Source organism: Phyllostomus discolor, chromosome 8, assembly GCF_004126475.2.
Source record: "Phyllostomus discolor isolate MPI-MPIP mPhyDis1 chromosome 8, mPhyDis1.pri.v3, whole genome shotgun sequence".
Lineage (NCBI taxonomy): Eukaryota > Metazoa > Chordata > Mammalia > Chiroptera > Phyllostomidae > Phyllostomus > Phyllostomus discolor.
The window spans coordinates 56,339,234-56,363,993 of NC_040910.2; the positions used below are offsets into that span (position 1 = coordinate 56,339,234).

The 24,760-nt window shown below is 56.4% G+C and overlaps 2 protein-coding genes across 2 annotated transcripts in view; both read left to right on the top strand.

Moving 5' to 3' along the window:
- The first annotated feature begins 5,691 nt into the window (after positions 1–5,691).
- Positions 5,692–24,056, top strand: ADAMTS10 (ADAM metallopeptidase with thrombospondin type 1 motif 10). The gene is made up of 26 exons (XM_028519634.2): positions 5,692–5,822; positions 7,867–7,936; positions 9,157–9,343; positions 9,582–9,928; positions 10,279–10,435; positions 11,379–11,596; positions 12,971–13,054; positions 13,147–13,292; positions 13,700–13,743; positions 13,890–13,995; positions 14,083–14,229; positions 14,424–14,565; positions 17,409–17,516; positions 17,823–17,968; positions 18,057–18,120; positions 19,045–19,147; positions 19,393–19,526; positions 19,615–19,738; positions 20,552–20,632; positions 20,706–20,869; positions 20,958–21,084; positions 21,172–21,301; positions 21,652–21,856; positions 22,121–22,297; positions 22,373–22,532; positions 23,293–24,056. The coding sequence occupies exons 3-26, from the start codon at positions 9,256–9,258 to the stop codon at positions 23,400–23,402; spliced, it is 3,312 nt and encodes a 1,103-aa protein (XP_028375435.1). The 5' UTR covers positions 5,692–5,822; positions 7,867–7,936; positions 9,157–9,255; the 3' UTR covers positions 23,403–24,056.
- Positions 22,402–24,760, top strand: part of MYO1F (myosin IF) — a 36,121-nt gene continuing 33,762 nt past the window's right edge. The window contains exon 1 of the mRNA XM_036032710.1: positions 22,402–22,532. The gene's annotated coding sequence lies outside the window, so the exon portion shown is untranslated. The remainder of the gene's footprint in view (positions 22,533–24,760) is intronic.

A 24,760-nucleotide genomic window follows, 5' to 3' on the forward strand; every position in this document is an offset into this window, starting at 1 on the left:
CTGTTTCTAATGGGGCAGTCCCCATGCACCGTAGGACACTGAGCAGTGTCCCTGGCCTGTGCCTGTCAGGTGCCAGTAGCACCCTCCCCCAGCTGTGACAACCCAGATGTCTTGGACATTGCCAGATGTGCCCTGGAGGGAAGAACTGTCCTAGTTGAGGACCACTGCCTTAACCCCACCCCTTAGGATGGAAGAGGAAGTGACCAGCATGAAGAGGTCTGGCAGCTGCAGCCCCAGAACTGTCTGCAGCCAAAAACAAAAACAGGAGTAATGACCAGTGTGACCAGTGGTATACAATATGGCTCTACAGCACCTGCTATGTGCTCGGCACCCCTGGTCTAGTCCTTCATTTTATCCTCACAAGGACCCCCTGCCTCGGGAAGTGGGGACTGGCACAGAGAGGTGGAGAGACCTGCCTGAGGTCATGCAGCTGGATAGTGGCAGAGCCAGGACTTGAACCCGGGCTACCTGACCCCCAGAGTCTACTCTTAGCCATCACACGTGCCTTCCTGGCCAGTGGCCCTCACCTGCCAGGGCTGCACAAGTGAGGCTGTCAGGCGAGAAATGGATAAAGACTCTCGAAATTTGCAGAAGAGCCTTCACAGGCAGCAAGTGAGGACCCTCCATTCCAGAAGTCTCAGACCTTAAGAACGACTTGGCCAGGTTTCATTAAGCACCTACTGTGTGCTCCATGTCTTTGCTGGGAACAAAACCTAAAGTTAGTCTTGAGCTGTCCGCCTTCCTGCCAAGCCTGCTGGAGGCACCATTCCCAGCCTCTCACCCAGCAGACAGCAGCTGAGCACCTAGTAAGTGCCAACGTTGGCATTTGCATTTCACAGACACACAAAATGAGGCTCAGAGAGGCCATGCCACCTTCCAGAGACACACAGCAGCTAAGCCAGAGTCAGGAGTTCTCCCTTTAACTTCTGCAGCCCCCATACCCAGGGCTCTTCCCAGGGTCACCTGCACTTTGCTTACCAGGCCCCCAGCCCCACTGGACCAGCCCTGTATGCACAGGTAAGGACCAGGACACACAATTGCTCTCTCTCAAGGTTTCTCTGTTCCCTTGGCTAGGGACAGAGCCCTGATGGGGCTCAGCAGGAGGCCACGGGCTGGGTTTCCACCAGGCTCTTAGTTTGCCCTGGACACTGTCCCTCGATTGATCCTCTGGGGTGGAAACTACCTTCTCAGGGTGTCCACTGGGCCTGCTTTCTTCTCAAGTTGGACTCCCCAGGCCCCTGGTCCCTCCTGGTCTTCTCCAGCAGCCCCTGGTCCCCTCAATAAGGCCAGTGCCCTTACCCAGGAGAAGGCAGCACATCTGGATGACTGCTATGTGGGCGGGACTGCCTATGCACCCCCAGCAAGATGGCTGTCCAGGCGCACAGGCCACCTGGGGGTCTCTGGTCCCCAAAGCCAACAGAGAGCTGCTTAAGAATGGAGAATCAGAACCCAAGAAGCCAACTTGGCCTTGCTGAAGCCAGGCCCATAGCCTGAGGGCCCCTTACCCCCAACATACATATACCCAGGTCACAGCACACCAGGGTCTCTCACTCAGGCATGAGGGGGGGTATTTATCCACACTCTGCCAAGTACCCAGACACCTCTGGGGCAGCCATGGGGTGGGACAAGAGCAGAAGGCCGAGGACCACCACTCACCTGGTGTGCTAGGGGCAGCATGGAGATACAGGTAAGGCAGGACAAGAAAGGCAGCCAAACATGAAGTTTAGCCGAGGTCACAGCTTGTTGAACTCCAGAATAATCACCAGCCACGCCCACTAGGGGTGGTACAGGGGGCTGGCTGAGCCATGTCTGCCCCAGCAGCAGAGGGGAAGATGAGGCCAGCCCTCAGATCACCACTCTGAGATCAAGAGTAATGTTCCCAGCCCTGACTGGTATAGTTCAGTGGACTGAGTGCCAGCCTGCCAACTAAAGGGCTGCTGGTTCGATTCCCGGTCAGGAAACACGTCTGGATTGTGGGCCAGATGCCCAGCTGGTGGCATGAGAGAGGCAACTGATCAACATATCTTTCATACATGGATGGATGTTTCTGTCCTTCTCTTTCTCCCTCCCTTCCCCTCTCTCTAAAAGTAAATAAAATCTATTCTCTTAGCAACTTTAAGCACACAAGACAGTGTTATTATTATTATAACCACCATGCTGTACATTGGGGCCTCAGGACTTACTCATAACTAGAAGTTTGTACCCATTGACCACTGTCTCCCCACTTCTCCCTCCCCCAGGCCCTGGCAGCCACCAATCTACTTAGATTCCACACGTAAGTGAGATCATACAGTATCTGTCTTTCTCTGCCTGACTTACAGGCAGGGAGGAGTTTGAGTAAATACTGGCTCCAGACAGAGGGGGAATCCCAAAGGAAACTGACTGCATGCCCTCCACTCTCTCACTTCCTGGGCTCGGCCCTGGGTCTGAAACTGTCTTCCTTACCTCTTCATATGCCCAACTCATATTCATCTTTCAAATGCCCTATTAAATGTGACTTCCTCTAGGAAGCTTTCCCTGGCTCCCAAACTGGGACTGGTGGGGCTTTTTGTCAGTTTCACTTGACCTTTAGCAAGTGTGATTCATCTCAACATTTAAAGAGGCACCAGCCCCACTGCTGCAAAAAGCATCCAACAGGTGGACTGGAGATGGGGGCTGCAGCTTCTGAGAAAGGCCCCACCCTCCATGCAGGGATCCCAGGTCCCCTAGAGCTCAGGCGGCAAACACAAGGCCCGAGGGCCAAATCAGACCCTCCACCTTGTTTTATCTGGCCCAGCACCTTGTTCCTATCTGGCACTGAGCTCCTTGCCCCTAATTAAGGAGTAGTTACATTTGTACAGTCCTAAAATTACATTCAGCCCTTTGAAGGCAACCACAAGGCTGATGTGGCCCCTGGTGAAAATGAGTTTGACACCCCTGCCCTAGAGGATTCCGTCCCACCCTGCAGGGTCTTCAGCCTCCAAGCTCACCTACCTTCCCTTTGGTAGTCAGATAACCTGTGACTTTAATCTTGGTTCTTTTCTAATTCTGACACTCCTGGCTGAGCAGACTTGAGCAAGTGACTCAGCCTGCACCTCAGTTTTCTCACTTCAGAAATCAGTGTGGTGTCTACTTCCTAGGGCTGATGTGAATTTAAAAGAGGACTCAAAGCCAGCGCTCCCTTATCTGTCATGCTAGTTATATTCTCCCTTATTTTCCCAGTTCCCACAGTCAAAGCACAACAATGGTTGCGCCCTCCTGTGGCAGCGCCTGAGTACTGCATCCCTCCAGGCGCAACTCTCTACATCACTGCAGATGGAAAGGTTTCAAGTTACCAAAAAAAGGGGGGGGTTTCAGTCATTCCAAAGTGGTTTAAGTCAAAAGAGAACCTACTGGCCCCCGTGCCCTTGAATTTATTGTGCCCTCACCCCCCTATCTCTTTCTTGACATTCAAACTCCAATGTCAACGCCACCTCCACAGGGAGCCTTTCCCTGGTTCTCTTTACTCAACAGAGCACCAGCTGTGTGCTCCAGACCCTGTGCTAGGCACCAGGGAGACCATTGTGGACCATGCAGCTGAAGACTGCCTCCCTCAGAGCTAACATTTCAGAGAGGGAGACAGAGAACCTACAAATGTAAGTTAAGTGTTCCACAGGGCATGTCAGGTGGTTATTCATGCTAAGATTAAAGTAAACCAGGGAATGAAAGAGAAGGCTTGTGGGGTATAATCTTGAAGTGTGGGGTGGGTGGGAAGGCCTCACTGAAGACACGATGTTTGAGTTCAGATTTGAAGAATGAAATTAAGTAGGCCATAGAGATATCATAGGGAACAGCAAGTTCAAAGGTCCCAAGGCCAGCCATGACCTACAGGGGTGCAGAGGATTGTCGTCCCTGGATTTGTCCCTAGTACCTAAACCAGCACCTGACACCAAAGAGTGTTCAGTAAAGACTGCATAAATGAAGCCCAGCTATGGGCTCAGGAACAGCTTGCTCAGGGCTGAAATGATGACCTTGGGACCATGAGCCTCCTCTACCTGGGGGCTTCATTCCTACAAGAGGTTGTCTAAGATGAGGACTCAGCTTCAAATGCTACTGAAGATCCAAAAGCCCTGACATGCCTATCCCACCCCCCCACCCCCCCACCCCCCGCCAGTCAATGGTGAGCCCTAGACTAGGAAGGTAGCAGTGGCTTAGGGCCTGTCTCACGCCCACCCAGCCCACACCCAACAGAGAGAGGGAGAGCCCAAGGGACTTCTGGGGCTGTGGCATTGGGGGAGGGCCTGTTTAGAAGAGGTTTACAACTGGTAAGTGGCAGAGCTCAGAGCCCTGGCTCAAAGCAGCCTGAAATTCCCAGGGCTGTCCAGTGGCCACCTATCACTAGACTAAAGGCTAGTGGCCAGAGCAGCCACTGGGATGAACGTGGGAGCTTCTAGCTTTAGGACAAACAGAATGCAAAGGCAGCCACCTCTTGGATGGAGAAAGAGCCCCATCGAAGGCAGTCAGGGCAAGCTCGCAGGAGGCCAGCAGGTAATGGAGGGCCCTCTGGCAGAGGCCAGAGCTAGCTTCCTGAACCTGTTCTTCTTGGGAACTCAAGAGGCCCTGGGAGCAGTGGATAGAGAACACCCTGCCCCTCTAGTCTGGCCTAGGACAAGGATGGGGTGGAGGTGAAGCCACAGACAGTGGGAGCTCCAGGGGGAGGTTGGTATTTATGTTATACCTGCTGTATGCATGAGCCCTGATCTGTCAAGTTCAGGGCAAACAAATGTTTGCTGTTGAATGAACTCCACCCCCAGCAGTCCCATAAAGGCTCCCACCACCAGGGATGAAGCAATGGAGACTAAGAGAAGGCCAAGGGCAAGGCCAGACCTGGAGCCTGGAATTGTGAAGTCCAGGAGTCACCCCCTGCCCCCTGCTGAAGAACCAGCTCCTGGCCAGGCACCTGGAAGGCCCAGCGGCAGCTGGTCACATGGGGTTCCAATCTCACTCCTTCCAACTGCTCAGGTCACACCTCTTCATGCATTAGCTCCACATCTTTTTAGCACTGACCAAGGGTTCACCCCTGTCCCCCCCTCCTCAGTTTCCTCTTCTGCACACGGGACCAGCCAGGCCTTGAGCAGGTCCACCCCCCAGAGAGGAGCTCTGGGAGGGCAGAGCAAGTTGAGATGGACGCAGCCGCCCCGGGCATCGTGCCTGGCACACGGGAGGCGCCCAATAAGTGCCTGTTTGAGGGAGGACTAGCTCTCAATAAATAACAGCTGTTGTCGATGCCGTTGACGCTGGCCAGGCGCGGGCTCTCCCCTCCCCCACCTCCTCCCGTTTCTTCCGCACCCCATTCCTTCCGAGGACCCCGACCCGACTTGCTCCCTCCTCCAAGCCCCCACCTCCTCTGCCCTTCCCAGTCAATCTTCCCCCTCCCCCAATCACTCGGTTCCCCTTTTCCTCTGGGTCTCGTTACCCCCACCCAGTTCTCCCTCCCTCCCCATTCCCCCTCCAGTCTTTCTCCCCTCCTCCCATCCCCGCCCACTTCACCCCTCCGGACCCACCTCCTCCCTCCCCCTGACCCTCGCCCCCTAGCCTCCCCACCTTCACGGCGCCAGGCCAGGCGGGGCGCCGGAGCTCCCGGGTCCCTGGCTCGGACCCAGCCCGCGGCCCTGGGCGGGGCTCTGGCGACGCGCGCTTTGGGGGTTTTTTATAACCCTGGCCGGCGGCTCAGGAAGTGCCGTCCCCGCGCCCCCTCCCCCAGCCACGCCGCCGCGCGCTCTCCCTCCTCCTCCCCACGCCCGGCCGGCGAGACGGCGGCGGAGTCGCGACGGAGGCCCCGGCGGGCAGGCGGGCGGCCGCGGGTAAAGGCGCGGGGCTTGCGGGCAGGGCGGGGTGCATGGCTCGGGGGCTGGTGCGCCCGCGCCGGGTGGGGTGGTCGTGGCCATCGTGCTGCTGTGGGGGCTGTGTCGGTGTGTGATGTTCCTAAGTGTGTGCGACACTTAGTTCAAGTGAGCGCCTTGTCGTGGTGTGTGTGTGCTGTGTGCGTGTGGACATCCACGTATATGTAAATGAGTGAGTCCCTGCATGTGTGAGTCTGCACGGAAATGTGTGTGTGATTATGTGGGGCGTTGTGTGTCTAAGTGTGCGTGTAAGCCAGCCTGTGGGCATCATGTCTGTTGTGTGTGTCAATGCCTAGATGAGTGTGTCTCCAATCATCTGTGTTTGTCTCCCAGTGTGTCTGAGTGTAACAATGTGTAAACGCCTGTGTTTAAGTACATCAGCGGTATGTGTCAAGGTTTGTGGTGACTGCCCCTGGTCTGATGTCTGTGAATGAGTGTGTGCATGTCTGTGTGTGTAAGCCAGGTGTGTTTGTGTGTCTGTTTGTCTCTTGGTTGTATATGTGTGCACATAGGGCTGGGGAGTGTATAGTTGTGTCTCTGGTGTGTGAGTATGTACTGAGTGTGGGGGGAACCTTTGTGGGTCTGTAGTACAAGATTGTTGGTCCCCAGCTGTGCAGGTGTGGTCACCCACAAGTGTGTGTGTTGCTGCCAGTGTGCATTTGTGTGTCCGGGTGTGAGCGTGGCGCCGCCCACTTCCCCAGAGTTGGTCCTCCAGGCCGCAGCCTTCTGTCTCAGGGTGTCTCCAGCCCTTCCGGCTCCAGGCCTTTAATTAGTGGCTGGTTAGGGGGACCCACTGAGCTGTGGGGTGGATGGGTGGGCAGCCAGCCTTTGTCTACTGGCTTTGCAAGGTCACCCAGTCAGATGTGCAGTGTCTGGAGGCAGCTGGCAGCCTGGGCAGCCCAGGTCTTGGCCTCACAGGGAGGCCCAGCAGCCCAGTCCTCCTAGCTGGCCCAGGAGGTCTGGGTGTGGAGCCACGGGTCCCTGCAGAATCCCGGGGAGGGGAGGGAGCCTCTATTTCCGGGCTTTTTCCGCCGGCATTTCCTCCTCCAGCTGCTAGCAGCACCACCCCCCAACCCGCTGGCTGCCTCCCTCCAGCCCACTGAGAGGAGGGGCTGGGGGTTTGGCCTGAGTATACACACAGCCTCACAGGGTCACATGGGCACACACCACGCACACTGTCACATCACAATCACACCCATACAGTCACTCTGCTGCAGCCACATACACCACAGTAGAATCCCTGCTGACATCTGTTGTCCCCAGCCAGGCTCAGGCCCTCGAATCCCCATCCCCACACAGCCTCATAACCCCCTGCAGACTCATGACCCTCTAGTGGCCCCACCAGTGCCCGGGCAGGTCACACTTCCCAGCCACTGGGGGCCTGGGCCCCTGCCCCAGGTGATCTCCCCTGCCTTGCCTCAGACCCCACGCCTTACTCCCCCTGCCTCTGCCTCCACCCACTCATTCCCATACTGTCCCCCACACCCCACCTGAACCTGAACCAGAAGCACAGAGGGGTGTGAGGTTGCTGGGAGGAGGGTGATGAGGATTTGGAGCGGGTGGGCAGAAAGATATGCAAAAATATAGAGTAGCCAAGACAAGAACCACAGAGCCACTTAGGGAGGAAGATGCGGCACCACTGGGGAAAGAAGAAGAGGGACAGGAGTGCTGCGGTGGGGTAGGGGGGTTCCAACCTCCCTCCCAACGAAAATGCTGCCACCTTGGCATGGGGAAGGGCCTTTAAGGCAGGAGGGAGTCCAGGGGAGCCCACCGAGGAAGGGCTTTGATCCCAGAGCTGTTCATGGCTTCTTGGCCTCTCTTAGGCTGGGACAGGGTTGAGGAAGCAATAGAAGAGGGGAGGAGGGAGCTTTGGGGGGTGGTGTGCTGGGAAAGAGGAAGGATGAAATCCAAGAGGAGGATCACCAGGGCCAGGGCAGCATTTTCTCAGTGACCCCTGAACTCTAGACCTAGCCCAGCTCCTCCTCACCACCCTCTCCCTGTCCAGGCTGTGAAGAAGAAACAGAGGCCGACCCACAGGGATCCCCCATTGTGGCAGTAACGGAAGCCCCCATAAGGTAAGTAAAAACACCAAAGGGTAAACATCAGCCTAGCTGTAGGAGCAGCTGGGTCACAGGGTGCCAGAGAGTGAGGTCCCCATCACTGGGGGTATCCAAGCAGAAGCGAGAACATTCGTTTCTAAGTCAGTATCTTAGAGAAAACCTGGCTCCATCCCTCTGGAGCTGAACTGCCCTGTTTGGGGATCGGCTTCCAGACTTGGCCAGGCTGCAAAGAAAACAAGACAGTGTGTGATTAAGGGGGAGGAGGGTGGAGACAGGAGGGGCAGGAGGACTTGGCACAGAGTGGTGGCCCAAAGTGGTGTCTGTGTCAGGCTGGCCAGGGGCAGATACCAGAGGAAGCCTGGAGCTCCCAGAAAGAATCCTAAGGGAGAGGAAGCAGGACTGAGGGCCAAGCTGGAAGGGCAGGGTGGGAGAGGGGCCACAGGGACCAGTGCCATGCTGCGCAGGACTCCAGCTCGGCTGGCAGGGTGAACAGTGTTACCCGTGGCAGAGCATCCAAAGGCAGAGCCCCTCACTCCAAAATGGTGGGATGGGGAGGGAGGTGTGAGCACGGGCCTCAGGTTTCATCTGGGGTAAAACCTCAACACTGACCTGCCTTCAAGTGTGTCACGCGCCAGCCTCCCAGTGCAGGCCCCTGCATGTGAGCCTTTGTGGTCCTGGATCCACACAAAGCCCCTCCCTACCTCTGGGCCTGTGATCCTACTGTTCTCTGCCTGTCTCTCCCTTCCCATGACTGGTTTCTTCTCCTCCTTCGCACCTCTGCTTCTAAGCCTCCCCATTATTTCTTCTAGAGAGTGTCACATCTAAAGTGTTCTTTTTTGTCTCATTATTTGTCTTTAATCTTTCACTCCCTGGAGACTAAGCCCCAAAAAAGGGAAGATAGGGATTGTGTCTCTCATGCAGCCTTTACCCAATGAATGGATCCTCTCAGTGTTCTTGCAAAAATGAAGTGAAGTGGTATGAAACCGATCAGGCCTACAGTAGGTGCTCGTGGAACCAAGGCCCTACGTGTCCTAGAGTGTAGGGAGGATGGGGGCTGAGGAGATACTGTGTAATGAAATGCATTTGGAATCTTCCAACTGGGGGAAATACCTTGCGCCTCCTCCAGACTGGGGGTGCGGAACTGCAGGTTCCCCTGTCAGCCTGGTGAGGGGCCTTGGCAGTGTCTGTGCTTGACGTCAGGATCCAGCCCCCCTGACCTGGCTCCTCCCTCCCAGGAGTCCAGTGATGCTGCCCAGGCTGTGAACAGGAAAGGCGGCGTTGTGGGGGCTGCCGGCAGCCGGGGCTCAGGAGAGACATGTGGACACGTGGCCTCTATGGCTCCCGCCTGCCAGATCCTCCGCTGGGCCCTCGCCCTGGGGCTGGGCCTCACATTCGAGGTGACACGTGCCTTCCAGTCTCAAGGTAGGGATGGTCCAGGAGTGGCAGTGGGGAGGGAGCAAGGAGCTAAGGTGGGATCAGTGAGACTGGGGTCAAAGTTTAGAGGGAGGGGGAGGCCCTGAGGTCAGTAAGTTCAGACTCTTGCAGCTGATTACCTAGATTCAGGAGCCAGTGAAGCAAGCATCATGTGCCCTGCAGCCAAGCAGCCAGGACATGGGGCCCTTCCCAGGGCCCACCCTAGGCCTCTGACCCTCGCCCACAGATGAGTTCCTGTCCAGTCTGGAGAACTATGAGATCGCCTTCCCCACCCGAGTGGATGACAATGGAGCACTGCTGGCCTTCTCACCCCCTGCCCCCAGGAGGCAGCGTCGGGGCACAGGGCCTGCAGCAGAGTCCCGCCTCTTCTACAAGGTGGCCGCACCCAGCACTCACTTCCTGCTGAACCTGACGCGCAGCTCCCGCCTTCTGGCAGGGCACGTCTCTGTGGAGTACTGGACACGGGAGGGTCTGGCTTGGCAGAGGGCTGCCCGGCCGCACTGCCTCTACGCCGGCCACCTGCAGGGCCAGGCTGGCAGCTCTCATGTGGCCATCAGCACCTGTGGGGGCCTGGTGAGCAGAGGATTCTGGGAGGCAGGGAGGAAATGCCCAAGAGTTTGGGAGTTAAGAAAAACACTTCTAAATGTAAGTCAGAGAGGAATCATAGTAGAAATATTTAAAGCATTTTGAGCTAATCAAAAGAATTAGCTAATTTAGGATTCAGCTAAAGTAGTACTTAAAGGAAAATGTATAGCCTTAGGTAAAGCTGAAATGCGATGAGCTGAACATCACCTTCTAAAGATTAGGAAATGAATAGCAACCTAAACCCAGAAAGGTAGAAGGACAAAATAAAGAGATAGGGCCCAGGGATCCTGGGGTCCAGGACCTGATCCAAGGCCTTTGTCCCACTTCCCCACCCCCAGCATGGCCTGATTGTGGCAGATGAGGAGGAATACTTGATTGAGCCCCTGCAAAGTGGACCCAAGAGGGGCCAGGGCCCAGAGGAGAGTGGCCCCCACGTGGTGTACAAGCGTTCCTCCCTGCGTCACCCCCATCTGGACACAGCCTGTGGAGTGAGAGGTACATCTGTCTCAGGATAGGCAAAGAGGCCATACATCTTTACCCTGAGGGAGAAGCAGGCAAGCTACCTGAGGGGAGGGATGGTGTCAGTCAGACAGCAGGGCAGGGGGGCAGCCCATCTGTCACCTCCATAGTCCAGTGGCCCTGCATAGTGAGACAGCTGAACAGGTGCTCAGGTGTGAAACTGTCCATCTCCAGGATTCCTGTCTGATCAGACAGTTGAGCAGCAGGGTGGTTGTAGCAGATACTCGAGCAGTTGCACAATTAAAACACCAGGCCTAAGAAAGGCTCAGCCATCATTCAGAAGGTCAGGTTCACAACCAGACTTGTAGAAGAACAGCTGTACTACCAGACATTTAGGAGATGGGAGAGTAAGGAAGCTAAACAGTAACAAAACATTTACCCAGACAATCATACAGCTAGAAAACTATGGCTGTCCAGTGGAAACGCAGTGCTCTGGAACATGTAGTAAGTTCTGTGGTCGGAAACCCTGGCAGACACACAACCACAGTCAGTTGTACAAACAGAAAAGTGGATGGTGTCACAGGTGGGTGACCAGTGGACAGTCAGACTAGAGTACAGCTGGGCAGTAAGACCATCAAAAGCAGCTGGTTCTACAGTTAAGCCGTTCCAGCAGCAAGTCCAGCTGCTGCACACATGCACGCAGGTAGTGGGATTGCTGGGAAGGTGTGTAGTCGTACTGGTTGTCATGGGGTGCTGGGCAGCTGTTCAACCAACCAGTTTGGCAGTGGGGCAGCCACATCATTGTAGAACCAGACATCCAGGAAAGGGCACATTTCTAGAACCTCGTGTGGTACAACCAGAATACCCAAAGAACAAGCGAAAGAACAAGATATTTGACAGCCTGTCAGGCAAGTGAACCAGCAGGGAATTGGACCAAAGGAGCTATCAACATACTACTGACCAGAAATTCTCCATGCAGATGAGAAACCATGGAAGGGGCGGCCGTGGTGGCTGCGCACCCTGAAGCCACCACCTGCCCGGCCGCTGAGCAATGAAACAGAGCGCAGCCAGCTGGGCCTGAAGCGTTCAGTCAGCCGAGAGCGCTACGTGGAAACCCTGGTGGTGGCCGACAAGATGATGGTGGCGTACCACGGGCGCCGAGATGTGGAACAGTACGTGCTGGCCATCATGAACATTGTAAGTGCCTCCCCCTCCCTGGGGATGAAACCCCAGGAGCCTGGAGCCTGCAGATGTCAGGAAAAGGGGTGTCACCATCACGCCCCCAGTTTCTGGCCTGAGGCTAGAGAAACAGAATGGACGGGGCAGGGCAAGAAAGGAGGCCTGCATAGCACAGTGCTTAGGAGCAGGACTCTGGAGCCAGCCAGCCTGGGCCGAAATCCTAGCTCTACCACTTTTTAGCTACATGCCCTTGGACAAATGACTTCACCCCTGCCTTGGTTAACTCATATGTACAATGGGGGTAGTGATAGCACCCACTTCATAAGACTAAGGTGGATGCAGTAAACTGATAAAGCACTTAGGACAGTGCTTGGGACACAGTAGGGATTGCATAACTGTTTGCTATATAAAAATTAGCACACAGCTTGCAGGTACTTGAGGTTACCAGCACACACATGGGCTCACATCTGTATGTGTGCAGAGTTCTCACTCCAATGCCTACCTGTGCATTCACATAGCTGACCTCGCTGGCCCACACTGAAATATACTCAGTGGCTATGCTAGACCTCAAGACTGGAGCTCTCTGAGCCTCCGTTTCCCCCTCAGTAAAATGGGGTTATAATAGTATCTACAGCAGGGCGTAAGAGTTGGTGGGAGCCAGGTAGAGCACTTGGCACACAATAAGGGCTCAATGAGCAGTGTTCCTATCTCACTGAAGCAAAAAGACAAAGGAAAAGTTTAGCAGACACATAGCCCAATATGTAGACCTGCCATTATATCTGATTCCACTCCTTTCTGCCTCAGCCCTGCCTCCCTCTCTCCCTTGGGTTTTCAAAGTTTCCTAAAACCTGCCAGGGTCTCCGTGGGTTTCCTCGTGGGACAGTGATGTTCTAGAGCTCCAAGGTCACTGCATCATTTGTGCCCACTCACTCCCGGCCACTTCCTCTGTCCCTCCAACTGCTGCTTCTAGAGCTTCCTTCCCCCACTTCCACCTTTCCGTGGTGACGCTCACGTCTTTCAGGCCACCTCTGGGCAGACACATGGGAGGCAGCCCAGGAATTGCCAGGGGAGGGATGAAGGACAAAAAACATGGACTAGCTGAGCAAGAGTGAGTCAGAAAGAAATGTACTGGCAAGCAGGCAGGCTTACCAGACTTGAATCCCATTTGTGACACCTACCAGCTGTGTTTCCTAACCTCTCTGTGCATCAGTTTGTTTGTCTGCAAAATGGGAATGATCACAGTACCTACTCATGGGAAGATAAATACCCAGGATTAGCCTGAGGATGGGCATACAGTAGGTGCTTGATTAAAGTGAGCTATTGTCATTGTTTTTCTGTTTGCTACTCTGGGCCCCTCTTAAGACTCCGTTTCTCTTGTTTCTTGGAGGTCAGGTTGCCAAACTTTTCCAAGACTCGAGTCTGGGAAACATCATTAACATCCTGGTAACTCGGCTCATCCTGCTCACAGAAGACCAGGTGTGGGAGCCCCACCCCTTCCCCTGCACCCCAGTGCCACCCACCCCCTCCAGGGTGGCTGCACCCATGCACCTCACTCTGTCCATCCTCAGCCTACTTTGGAGATCACCCACCATGCCGGGAAGTCACTGGACAGCTTCTGTAAGTGGCAGAAATCCATCGTGAACCGCAGCGGCCATGGCAACGCCATTCCGGAGAACGGTGTGGCCAACCATGACACAGCGGTGCTCATCACGCGGTGAGGGGTGGGAAAGGCTCCAAGACTTGGGCCAGGGGAACCAGTGGTCCCGGGGACCATCCAGGTCCAAGCAGGGGATCACCTACTAGATGGAAAGGCTGGGACTATTCAACTGCTGTCCCCCTGGCAAGCCAGAGATGGGAGGGGCAGCTGGGAGCCTGAGAATATGGGGAGGTGGGTATTGGGCCACTTGAGTGCTGATGCACTCCTTCACTCAGTCAGCCTGTCAGTCCATTACTCGTACACCCCACTGTCCCCAAGGCCAGCTGGAGGCAGAGCATAAGGCTTTGTGTGAGAGGCAGGCAGTGCCTCCCAGGCAGAACTTAACCCCCTGCAACAGGCATGGTGGCCTCATCAGGGCTTAAGGAGGCCACCCAGCCTCCTCATTGTCCCCTCTCCTTCCACAGCTATGACATCTGCATCTACAAGAACAAACCCTGTGGCACACTAGGTACCCACGCCCCCTAGGTTTCACACGTCTGTGAAGGCAGTGGGCTGGGTGGCCCTGGCCCCGGTGGGGGTGGGACCTGGCAGGGTGGATGGACTAGCCAGCACAGCCCTGAGCCCCCAGCCCCACCCCACGTGCCCACTTCCCAGGCCTGGCCCCTGTGGGAGGGATGTGTGAGCGAGAAAGAAGTTGCAGCATCAATGAGGACATTGGCCTGGCCACAGCGTTCACCATTGCCCATGAGATCGGACACACGTGAGGCCAGGGGCCATGGGAAGGGGAGGACAGTGGGGGAGGAGCAGGTGCCTTAGCACCAGGCAAAGCCAACATTTCTCTCCCCAGGTTTGGCATGAACCACGACGGCGTGGGGAACAGCTGTGGGGCCCGGGGCCAGGACCCAGCGAAGCTCATGGCCGCCCACATCACCATGAAGACCAACCCATTTGTGTGGTCATCCTGCAGCCGCGACTACATCACCAGCTTTCTGGAGTGAGGATGGAGCCACCTGTCCCGCCCAGAGGCTCCCACTCAGGCCACAGGGCGGGGTCCCCTGGAAGTCAGGGCTGCCGCTGAGAAGGGTTGTATTGCCCGCAGGGCTGTTCCCTGGGACCCTACCCAGCCGGACCCCCTGAGTTCTTGGCCCGCAGCCCCCCAGCATGACAGCTGATTTCCTCTTGTCACAGCTCAGGCCTGGGGCTCTGCCTGAACAACCGGCCCCTCAGACAGGACTTCGTGTACCCAACCGTGGCACCTGGCCAGGCCTACGACGCGGACGAGCAGTGCCGCTTCCAACATGGAGTCAAATCGCGTCAGTGTAAATACGGGGTAGAGAGAGCCTTCCTGCTTTCCTTCCTGGGAGGGGAGGGGCCGCAGGGGGCGACTCTGCACAGGCACCCCCACCTGGGGCAGTGGGGTTGGGACAGCTGGGAAGGGGAGTGAGCCCCGTGGGACTGGGGGCACAGAGGGACCTGGGGTTATACAGATATCACAATCAGACAAGCTTTGGGGCAAGAACTGGACCTCCTGTCTCTTGTCCCCTGATTTGGGGGCTGGGCTGGGGACAGCCTGGGAGCCACCTTCTGAGCAGCATAGCAGGCTGCAGTGGGACTGAAGTCCCAAGGGTCCTAGCCGGGCCATTTTTAACCTAACATGCACACTTGGTGCAATTAGTTTCCCTGGGGAAGAACCATTTTCCCCACTTGGCAAAGAACTGGACATAGCCTTCCAGGGACACCCTGTCTGTACTCCCCACATCCCCTACCAACTGGTACACAGAACTCCTGGCCCCAGTCCTTGGCTGTACAAACTCTGAGACTCCTGACCACTCTCCTGTTCTTTCCTGAGATTTACACTCAGCTCCCAAAGCCCCATCTGTGCAGAGGGAAGTGAGCTGGGGTCCTGCTCCCAGCTCCTCCCAGGCAGCCAGAGGTCTGCCGGCTTCCAGCTTCAGTCACCAGGGCCACCAGTTCAGCTGGGGTCTGCCCATCTACTGCCCACTTCCCCATACCCTAGTACTTTACACCCTCCAGACTCACAGACTCAGAGTTTGCAAGGCCATGTCCAAGCTAAGGCCATGTTAACTCAAAATGGGCAGTAGGCAGCTGGTAAAATGCCCTCACTTCATTTCAGTGCAATACAAGGAGGTAAACCCTGGATCAATTTATATGTAATTGACATTACTCTCTCACCCCCACACCCTGACTGGTAAACAACAGCACCCTCTAATGAATTCCGAAAGAATTCTGAAACTACCCTTAGCATCTGCTGTGCCCCAGGTATCCTAACAATGATGACAATGGTTGACATTTCTGAGCATTCACTATATGCAAAGTATGTGATGTGTATCATCTCATTTAAGCTCTTGATGAGCCTGTTATCCCCACACTACAGATGAAGAGACTGAGGCATAGGGAGGGTGCCTTTCCCAGAGTCGCAATTGGAGAACATGACAGAGCTGGGATTTGAATCCAGGTCTCTCTATGACCCCAAATTTTATAAAGGGGTGGGGGATGGGAAGAAGTGCGAAAATATCAAGCACAGACCAGTACTAGCTGTAGGCTGGATTGACTCATTCTTCCAAGGAGTGTGCTCCTGGCCCTCCTGGCAAAGGGGAGTTGTTGACTGCATGTAAATTGGTTCATATGTGTAAGGAGCTGTGCTTACCTAGTGTCTGGTCCAGAGATAGCTGAGGTCATTGTTACTCAGTAACAGGGCATTTGTGTAAGCCCTTTTATATCTACTCTGTCACATGCCTTTCAGCCTTTTATGGAGGTAAGGCCCATCTTGTCGATGAGGAAACTAGCCCAGAGAAGGCAAGTGTGTTGCAAGTGAGTGGGGGTGGGGGTGGGGGTGAAGCATCCACATATTCCAGTGTGCCCTAGAGGGGAGGATGGGAAACAGGACTGGAATAGGCATTCAGAGGTGTCAGAAGTGGGACTGGAACATGCGATACTTTTGTAAATGGCCAGGAGGACACAAGCCAGGTGAGGCCAGAAGACCAGGCTGAATTTTTAGCTGAAAAGTATCCTCTGCAGGGGCAGAAGGCGGGGACTCTGGAGGATATTTGTGGGAGCAGGTCTCTCAACAACCCTCCAAGTTTTTCACATGGTGCAGGTGTCTTGCAGAAGCCAACCCAGAAAATGTCCCTTCCTACAGCCATTGTGCAGTCCAATCCCAAATCTTCAAAGCTTAGAAGGATTATGTTCAAAGAGGAGATTACATGTGCTTATAAAAAGGAGAGAGAAGGATTTCCTCTTCACAGGGGGAAGTCCCTGGGAGGTGGGGTAGGGTGTAAACCAGAGTTTTAAGATTTGGCCACACCTGGACCCAGGGGGTCTTGTCCAGGGATGTTAACCTGGACCTAAAGGCCCAGAGGGACTTCCTGGGACTGGTACAGGACTTGCTGCTGGGTCCTGGCCCAGCCCAAGCAGGAAGCAGACAGCAGGAAAGGGTTTGCTTTTTCACTGGTGGAAGCAGAAGGGCGTCCCACACAGGCCCAACCTGGCCGGTCTGCTCCCACCCTCCACAGAGGAAAACCTTTGGGAACTTCCCCAATTTAAATACGGGGTAGAGAGAGCCTGCCTGCTTTCCTCCCTGAGGGAAACAAGGAGAACCATCCAGTGGGGAAAAGTTGGAGATGGGCCCCTTGACCTGAGCCATCTTCCAGGCCTGATTTTTCAAAACCACTGCTCTTGGGCAGGCTGCTTTGCCCATCCCAAAAAGGAATCTAGAATCCTTCTGAACTCCATTCCTCAGCAAGTCCCACGTTTCCTTCTGGAAACTCAGGATGTGCCAGGGGCTGAACTGAAAACGTGTTACATCATAGACCCTTCAGTCAAAGGTCTGGGTTAGTAATCAGGAGGCCCTTTAGTAGCTGCACAGTCTTCAGCAAATGACCTCGCCTGTCTGAGCCTTGGTTTTCTTGCAGTAAAATTGGGATAATGATGCCGGGGGCTAGGGGGAGATTCATGACACACAGGTGTTCAATAAGTGCACCGCATATGTAGGCAGAGAGGAGGTCCCAGGTCATGCCCTGCCCAAATGTTCAAGATTTCTTGAGACCCAGTAGAGGAGCATTAGGGGCCCACTGCCCAGCACACCTCCTGGGTACCCCCCACCCACTCCAGGGGAGGGAGGGGGTGAGCTTGAGCGGACATCTTGGCCCGCAGGAGGTCTGCAGTGAGCTGTGGTGTCTAAGCAAGAGCAACCGGTGCATCACCAACAGCATCCCCGCCGCGGAGGGCACACTGTGCCAGACACACACCATCGACAAGGGGGTGAGAGATGCTCTGGCCAAGGCCCCACTCCTTGGCTCCAGTGCCACTGCAGGCCCCACCTCTGGCCTGAGTCTACACCCCCACACCTCAAGCCATGCTTGCCCTGAACATTGTCCACCTCCCGAATACAGCCCTATACCACCTGACAGTGTCCCAGTCCTCAGATCACACCCCTGTCCTCCCATTTCAGCCCCATTCCAAGGGGTGCTGAGAGACTCCTGGCTGGGTGGGAGGGGCATGCAGGAATGAGCACCAAGCCCCTGAGAGCCAGGCAAGCTGGGCTCACCTCTCCCATCCCACCCACAGTGGTGCTACAAGCGGGTGTGCGTCCCCTTCGGGTCACGGCCTGAGGGCGTGGATGGGGCCTGGGGCCCATGGACCCCATGGGGCGACTGCAGCCGGACTTGTGGGGGTGGCGTGTCCTCCTCCAGCCGTCACTGCGACAGCCCCAGGTCAGTCCTCAGGACAGCTGGTGAGGAGATGGAAGGGGCTCCCCTACTCCCCCTGCCCCATTTCTCTAATGTCCCCCACCCTTTCCAGGCCCACCATCGGGGGCAAGTACTGCCTGGGCGAGAGACGACGGCATCGCTCTTGCAACACGGATGTGAGTCTCCCCAAGCCGGGCCCCTGGGAATAAAAGAGGCACAAGGAGCCACTGCTGCCCACCTGCAGGCCTTCTCTCTCCCCTGCCCCTCTGCTTGGGCCTCCCACCCAGTTCCGCCCTTGAGCCTCCCCAGGGATCTGGCTCCTTTCAACTCTTGCAGTAGATGACTCTCCCACCTAGAATACTTGTTTGACCACCACCACCCTCTCCCCTCATAGCGCAATTTCCCCAAAGAGCCCTGCCTGCCCCAAAGCTGTCACTGGGCTCCCTGTCTCCAAACCCAATAGCCACGTTTGCAGTTCTGCTTGCGCCATCTTTTGACCAGGGGCCACCGGCCTCCTATCCAGAACTCCCTCCTTGCCCGCATCCCAGCGTCCTGCGCTCCCAGCCCCTCCTAGGCTGCAATTTCTTGTCTCCTTTCCTCGGCTCCTCTGCTGCCCCTTTTTAACACTGGGGTTCTCCCTGGCTTGTCCTGGGTGTAAACACATCTTACGTGCACACACCCAGTAGGCATAAGAGGGTGCTAAGGGGGAGAGCTTTTGAGTGAGGGGAGTCCTCTAAGGTGTTCACATGCCCCTCACACTCACAAAGAGCTGGGCACCTTCCCCAGTTTGCCTTGCTCCTCTCTAGGGCCGTTTTCTCCAGAAAGGCCCCAGGGTCTGACACCAGAAACCCAGGCATCACCCCAGCTCCCACCTGACATCTAATGCCCCCTAGTCTCATCTCAGATGCACCTGTCCCTCCAGCCCCACTGGCTGAATTTAGCCCAGGCCACCACCCAGTCCTTCACAGCCTCCTCCCTGCCTCCAGCCTCACTCCTCCAGCCCATCTCTGCTCCGAGCAGTAGCTCTTTGCCCTGGGCCCCTGCCCTAACTCCACCCCTGGACACCTGGCCTCCCTCCCTCTCCTGTCTCGTGCCCCCAGGACTGTCCCCCTGGCTCCCAGGACTTCAGGGAAGTGCAGTGCTCTGAATTTGACAGCATCCCTTTCCGTGGAAAATTCTATACATGGAAAACATACCGAGGAGGTGAGCAGGGGGCTCAGGAGGCCATGGGAGCAGGTGGATAGAGCATCATGGGTCACCCCTGAGCCCTCCTCTTATGCAAGGAGCCAGAGTGTCAGACGGGACACTGGGAACCCCCATTCCTTCTCCTAGCCTGCCCAGTGTTCTTGGATCTGGGGTCTGTCCCTCTTGGCCTCCCTTGCCCCAGGGAGCAAGCAGGGAGCCCCAGGGCCTCCTGGCCTTTGGTCTAATGGGCCCTTGCCCCCCAGGGGGCGTGAAGGCCTGCTCACTCACCTGCCTGGCAGAAGGTTTCAACTTCTACACGGAGAGGGCGGCAGCCGTGGTGGACGGGACACCCTGTCGCCCTGACACAGTGGACATTTGTGTCAGTGGCGAGTGCAAGGTGGAGGGGACTCCCAGAGAGAGGGAAGGGGATTGGGGACTGAGGAGACGGGCACTCACTGACGACCCCCCACCACTGCCTTCCCCAGCACGTGGGCTGTGACCGGGTCCTGGGCTCGGACCTGCGGGAGGACAAGTGCCGAGTGTGTGGGGGTGACGGCAGTGCCTGCGAAACCATCGAGGGCGTCTTCAGCCCAGCCTCACCAGGGGCCGGTGAGATACCCCACTGTGCTGCCACACTCCCCACCAGGCTGAGGGCAAAGCTGGCCCCCACCACAGTAGTCAAGATTAGCAAATTCTCAGGCCCAGGGACCCAATGGAGTCTTGAGACCAAAAAAAGTCTTGGGGGACCCAGAGATGCCCCAGATCAGGGTCAAGGACTGGCCTTGGGCTCTGGAGCCTAAATCTTGGTCATTAACATGTCTAAGAGGGTGGGAACCAAAACTTCTCTCCGCCCCCATCCAGGGGACCTCCTGCCCAAGTGTGGTTCAGGAGGCAGTGGGAGTCCAGGCAGATTAGCCAAAACTTGGGACATAGGTGGGCAGGGACAGAGGATTCCCAGGGGCCCGTGATCATTCAGGCTGTAAACTGTGAAGCCTGCTGAGAACCCCACTCTGACTGCTAAAGCCACCATGTCACCCTGTGTGGGGCAGGACCTCCACAGTGCCCCCCTCCTCTCTGCCCAGGCCCAGACCTGCTGCTTGATGGGAAGAGAGTGGGGGCAGGGCTGGGGCAGATTGGACCATTTTGGTGGTTAGAGAGGCAGGAAAGTTTGTTTGCAATCCCAGCCTGGCTACTTCCTAGCTGTCAAACCTAGGCTTTGCTTCTCTGAGCTTCAGTTTTGTCCTCTATAAAATGGGTATAATGATACATCTACTTCCCAGAGCTGGAGCTGGGGACACAGTATGAGGTCCCTATAAGTGCTTATTTAGCACAGTAATGGTTAGCTGCTATCATCTGGGGCCACAGGAGGCGGGCAGGTGTGGTGGACAGGTCAAGTGGGTGACACCTAGCTTCACTGTCCAGGGTATGAGGAAGTCGTCTGGATCCCCAAGGGCTCCATCCACATTTTCATCCAGGACCTGAACCTCTCCCTCAGTCACCTAGGTAAGCTGGAGGGCAGAAGCAGAGGGCTGGGGGTCACCTTGGCTGAGATTCTGAACCCTGTGCTGTCTCTCAGCCCTAAAGGGAGACCAGGAGTCCCTGCTGCTGGAGGGGATGCCCGGGACTCCTCAGCCACACCGCCTGTCCCTGGCTGGGACCACCTTTCAGCTGCGACCAGGCCCAAATCAGACACAGAGCCTAGAAGCCCTGGGACCCATTAATGCATCTCTCATTGTCATGGTAATGATGGGAGCAAAGTGCAGAGGACATCATCCTTATGGGGACTCCAAGCCTCACTTCGCTTTGATGCACTCCCTCCCCATCCCAGGTGCTGGCCCACACAGAGCTGCCTGCCCTCCGCTACCGATTCAACGCGCCCATTACCCGCGATGCACTGCCCCCCTACTCCTGGCACTACGCACCTTGGACTAAGTGCTCTGCCCAGTGTGCTGGAGGTGAGGCCAAGGTGGGGCCGGTTGGAGCACTAGTCACCTGACCTTCTGGATAGGGCACAGCTGAGCAGGCCTCTCACCCACCCCCAGGCAGCCAGGTGCAGGCCGTGGAATGCCGCAATCAGCTGGACAGCTCAGCCGTGGCCCCCCACCATTGCAGTGCCCACAGCAAGCTCCCCAAGAGACAGCGTGCTTGCAACACAGAGCCCTGTCCACCTGAGTGAGTACCCACCAGCGTGCAGGGTCACAGAGACAAGTACTGCAGTGGCCTTGCTGCTGAGATCAGAGGAGCGAGTGGTGCCAGGATTGGGATGACAGTGTTCCCCAAGGTCGGGTCTCCTTGAAATCAGAGTCAGTACTGCTAGTCAAGTGCAACTTAGCCACCTCCTCTTGGGGTGATGTGTCTTCCCACCCCAGTGTGGAAACACGGAGATGATGTTCCAAGTACAGGCTTTCAACTCGGTGCCCATCTCTATAGCAATGCTAGTTGCTGGGCAGGAGGAGGATATGCTAGTGCCCCAGGGTCAGGGTGCCCTGCTCTATACTCTCAGACCCCCGTGTTCCCCACAGCTGGGTTGTGGGAAACTGGTCACACTGCAGCCGCAGCTGTGATGCGGGCGTGCGCAGCCGCTCTGTTGTGTGTCTGCGCCGCATGTCGGCTGCGGAGGAGAAGACGCTGGATGATAATGCATGCCCACAGCCACGCCCACCCATCCTGGAGGCCTGCCATGGCCCTGCCTGCCCGCCGGAGTGGACCGCCCTTGACTGGTCGGAGGTCAGCCACCCCTTCCCACCTTTGCCCAAGCCACTCATACAGCGCAGGGCAGGACCTGGGTACTGGGTGCCCGCTGAGGTACCGTCCCACCTCTGTAGTCACCAGCCCCTTTCGCTAGCCCTAATGGACCATCCTGGACTGGTCCAAAGTTAGCCAGCCCCTCTTTGCCATCCCCTGGACCAGCAGCATCCTCCCCACTTCCTGTGAGTGTGGGGTCAGGAGCGGGATGGCCCACTGAGCATGAAACGCCCCCTCCGACTGCAGTGCACCCCCAGCTGCGGGCCGGGCCTCCGCCACCGTGTAGTCCTTTGCAAGAGTGCAGACCACCGCGCAACACTGCCCCTCGCCCACTGCTTGCCTTCAGCCAAGCCACCAACCACCATGCGCTGCAACTTGCGGCGCTGCCCCCCTCCTCGCTGGGTGGCAGGAGAGTGGGGCGAGGTAGGTGGGTGCCTCTGGGGGGTGGAAGCCAGGACAGGAGAGGCTGTGCAGTGGCTCATCCAAGATGCCCCACAGTGCTCCGTGCAGTGCGGCCTCGGGCAGCAACAGCGCTTGGTGCGCTGCTCCAGCTACACCGGCCAACCATCACGGGAGTGTACCGAGGCCCTGAGGCCACCTACCATGCAACAGTGTGAGGCCAAGTGCGACAGCACACCCCCTGGGGACAGTCCTGAAGGTATGTGGGGCAAGAGGCCAAGGGGTACCAAGAGAGTCCTGTCCAGAGGAAGCCACAGGAGAGTGTGGGGGTCCTGACCATGGGCCAGAATCCTTCCCAACCACTGAATCCTTTTTGTCTCCTGCAGGCCATTGTCACTGTCCCCTCCCTGCAGACATTTATTTTATTAAGTACCACTGTGTGCCAGCATTTCAGGCACCTGATCCTTTTGGGGGCCCAAACTTGGGTCACTCCCCCAGCCACCTCCATGACCTTCGACTTATTCACCTCCACCAATAGCATTATTTTCCTACTATTCTTTCTTTAAATCAGAGTTTTTAACCTGTAGTATAATTGCTGTCCTGGGCCACATGATTCTTTGTCGTGGGACTGTCCTGTGCATTGCAGGATATTTAGCAGCATCCCTGACCTGCACCCCTGCAGATGCCAGTAGGATCCCTCTCCACCAGTGGGGCCGGACATCGCCAAATATCCCCTGGGGTGGGGCAAAGTCACATCCCCTAGAGAACTGCTGCTTTAAATATACCCTTTTTTTTTTTCTATTTAAGTGAACTTTTTCATAGTAATAGATTACTTGCGGGGGCACAGGAACCAAACTGCCTGGGTTCATCTTCCACCTCTTGCCCTCGTTTTCTCCTCTGTCAGGGAGTAAAAAATATAGTCACTTGAGAGCGTGCTGCATTACAGGGATGGAATAAAATAATCCATGAGAAGCCCAGGGGCCCCAAGACTGATTCCCACCCTGCTCCCCCCTCTGCAGAGTGCAAAGATGTGAACAAGGTCGCCTACTGCCCCCTAGTGCTCAAATTTCAGTTCTGCAGCCGAGCCTACTTCCGCCAGATGTGCTGCAAAACCTGTCATGGCCGCTAGGGGGCGCGCGGACCCCTGAGGCACAACTGAGCGCCGGCTTGGGAGGGGGTCCGGGGCGGGTCGCAGCTGGCCAACCTGAAGGAGTACGAGGGCAGGAGCTGGAAATGAAGGGTTGAGATGGAGCCGGAAGTTATTTATTGGAAACCCCTGCAAAGCCCCAGGCTGGAAAATAGAATGGGGCTGACCATCCCCAGGGCCCCTCCTCAGCCCCTTTCCCGCTTCACAGTGAGACCCCCTCCAGGGTGGGTTGGAGGAGGGAACAACTGTTTGACTTAGCACCCTTTTCACCCACCCCTAGGGAGTCCCCAAAGCTCCTCCATCTTTGATCGGAATACATACTGTGAAGAGTGGGGATGGGAAAGGGAGTCAGCCTGTGCCCTGACCCCCAGCACTGGCCTATCCCTTCACTCTGGGCTGGAGGGGGTCTGTCCTCCATGGGGGAAAGGATTAGCACCACTTCCCTGATACCCTTCTCCTGACCACACCAGCTACAGGGGTGGGTTAGAGGTGGGAAGGCCACTCCGACCTTTGCCTGTCCCAGGGGACCCAATATCCAGGCAGCCCCGTCCTGGTGCTGCAGGCCCTGCCCTGGGGCCCGCACACCCCTTGCCAGGAAGTGCTACATCAATAAAGCTCTGTCTTGTGTAGATTTCCGCACGTGGAATGTGTGTGTCCCTGCCCCAGACTGGAAGCAGCCCCAGAAGCCTGGAAGGGGGCTTTTACCAATTCAGACTAGAGCCCAGTGACCTTAGGACAGATATACAGCTTCCTGCAGAGGCTCTTGAAGCCTCAGGGTCTGGCACCTGCCATCCTAGCCATCACATTCCTGGTTCTTCCACAGTTCCAGCGTGCCTGCTTTTGCTTGAGTTGTTTCCTCAGCCAGCCGTGCCCTTCCCTTCCTTTTTCACCTGGTCAACTCCAATTTACCCTGCAGTCTCAGCACAAGGTTGCCTTCTTCCAGAAGCCTTCCCTTGTGCCCCAAGAGGTGGAAGTCCTCCTGCTGTCTGCTATTTACTCTGAGTGCCTGGAGGCATTTGCTGAGGTTTGCAGGTGCCAAACCAATCCCATGACCCATGTTCCCTGCAAGAGTCCCAGGGGGAAGGGAGTGCCTTCTCGTCTGTGGCTATGAAGGGGCAACAGGCCCTGGCACCCCCGATAGGATGCTGTGCAGCCCTGGACCACAGGGGTAACCCGGCCCTCCCACTCCCTGCCAGGCTTTCCCAGGGTCTAGGCTGCTGCCTCCACTACCTCCTCACTCTGTGGCACAGTGAGGTGACAACCTCTCAGAACTGCCATTTCTTCAAATGTCCAGAGGAGACCAGTATGTTGTGGTCTGCTAATCTCCCGAAGGTCAGGCC

What these genes read in the sequence shown, in the direction of transcription:
- ADAMTS10 (XM_028519634.2), top strand. Translation starts at nt 9,256, where the DNA reads ATGGCTCCCGCCTGCCAGATCCTCCGCTGGGCCCTCGCCCTGGGGCTG. An exon ending in CACAGCCTGTGGAGTGAGAG is followed by an intron (nt 10,436 to 11,378) that starts GTACATCTGTCT and finishes TTCTCCATGCAG; the next exon opens with ATGAGAAACCATGGAAGGGG. An exon ending in ACAGAGCCCTGTCCACCTGA is followed by an intron (nt 21,302 to 21,651) that starts GTGAGTACCCAC and finishes TGTTCCCCACAG; the next exon opens with CTGGGTTGTGGGAAACTGGT.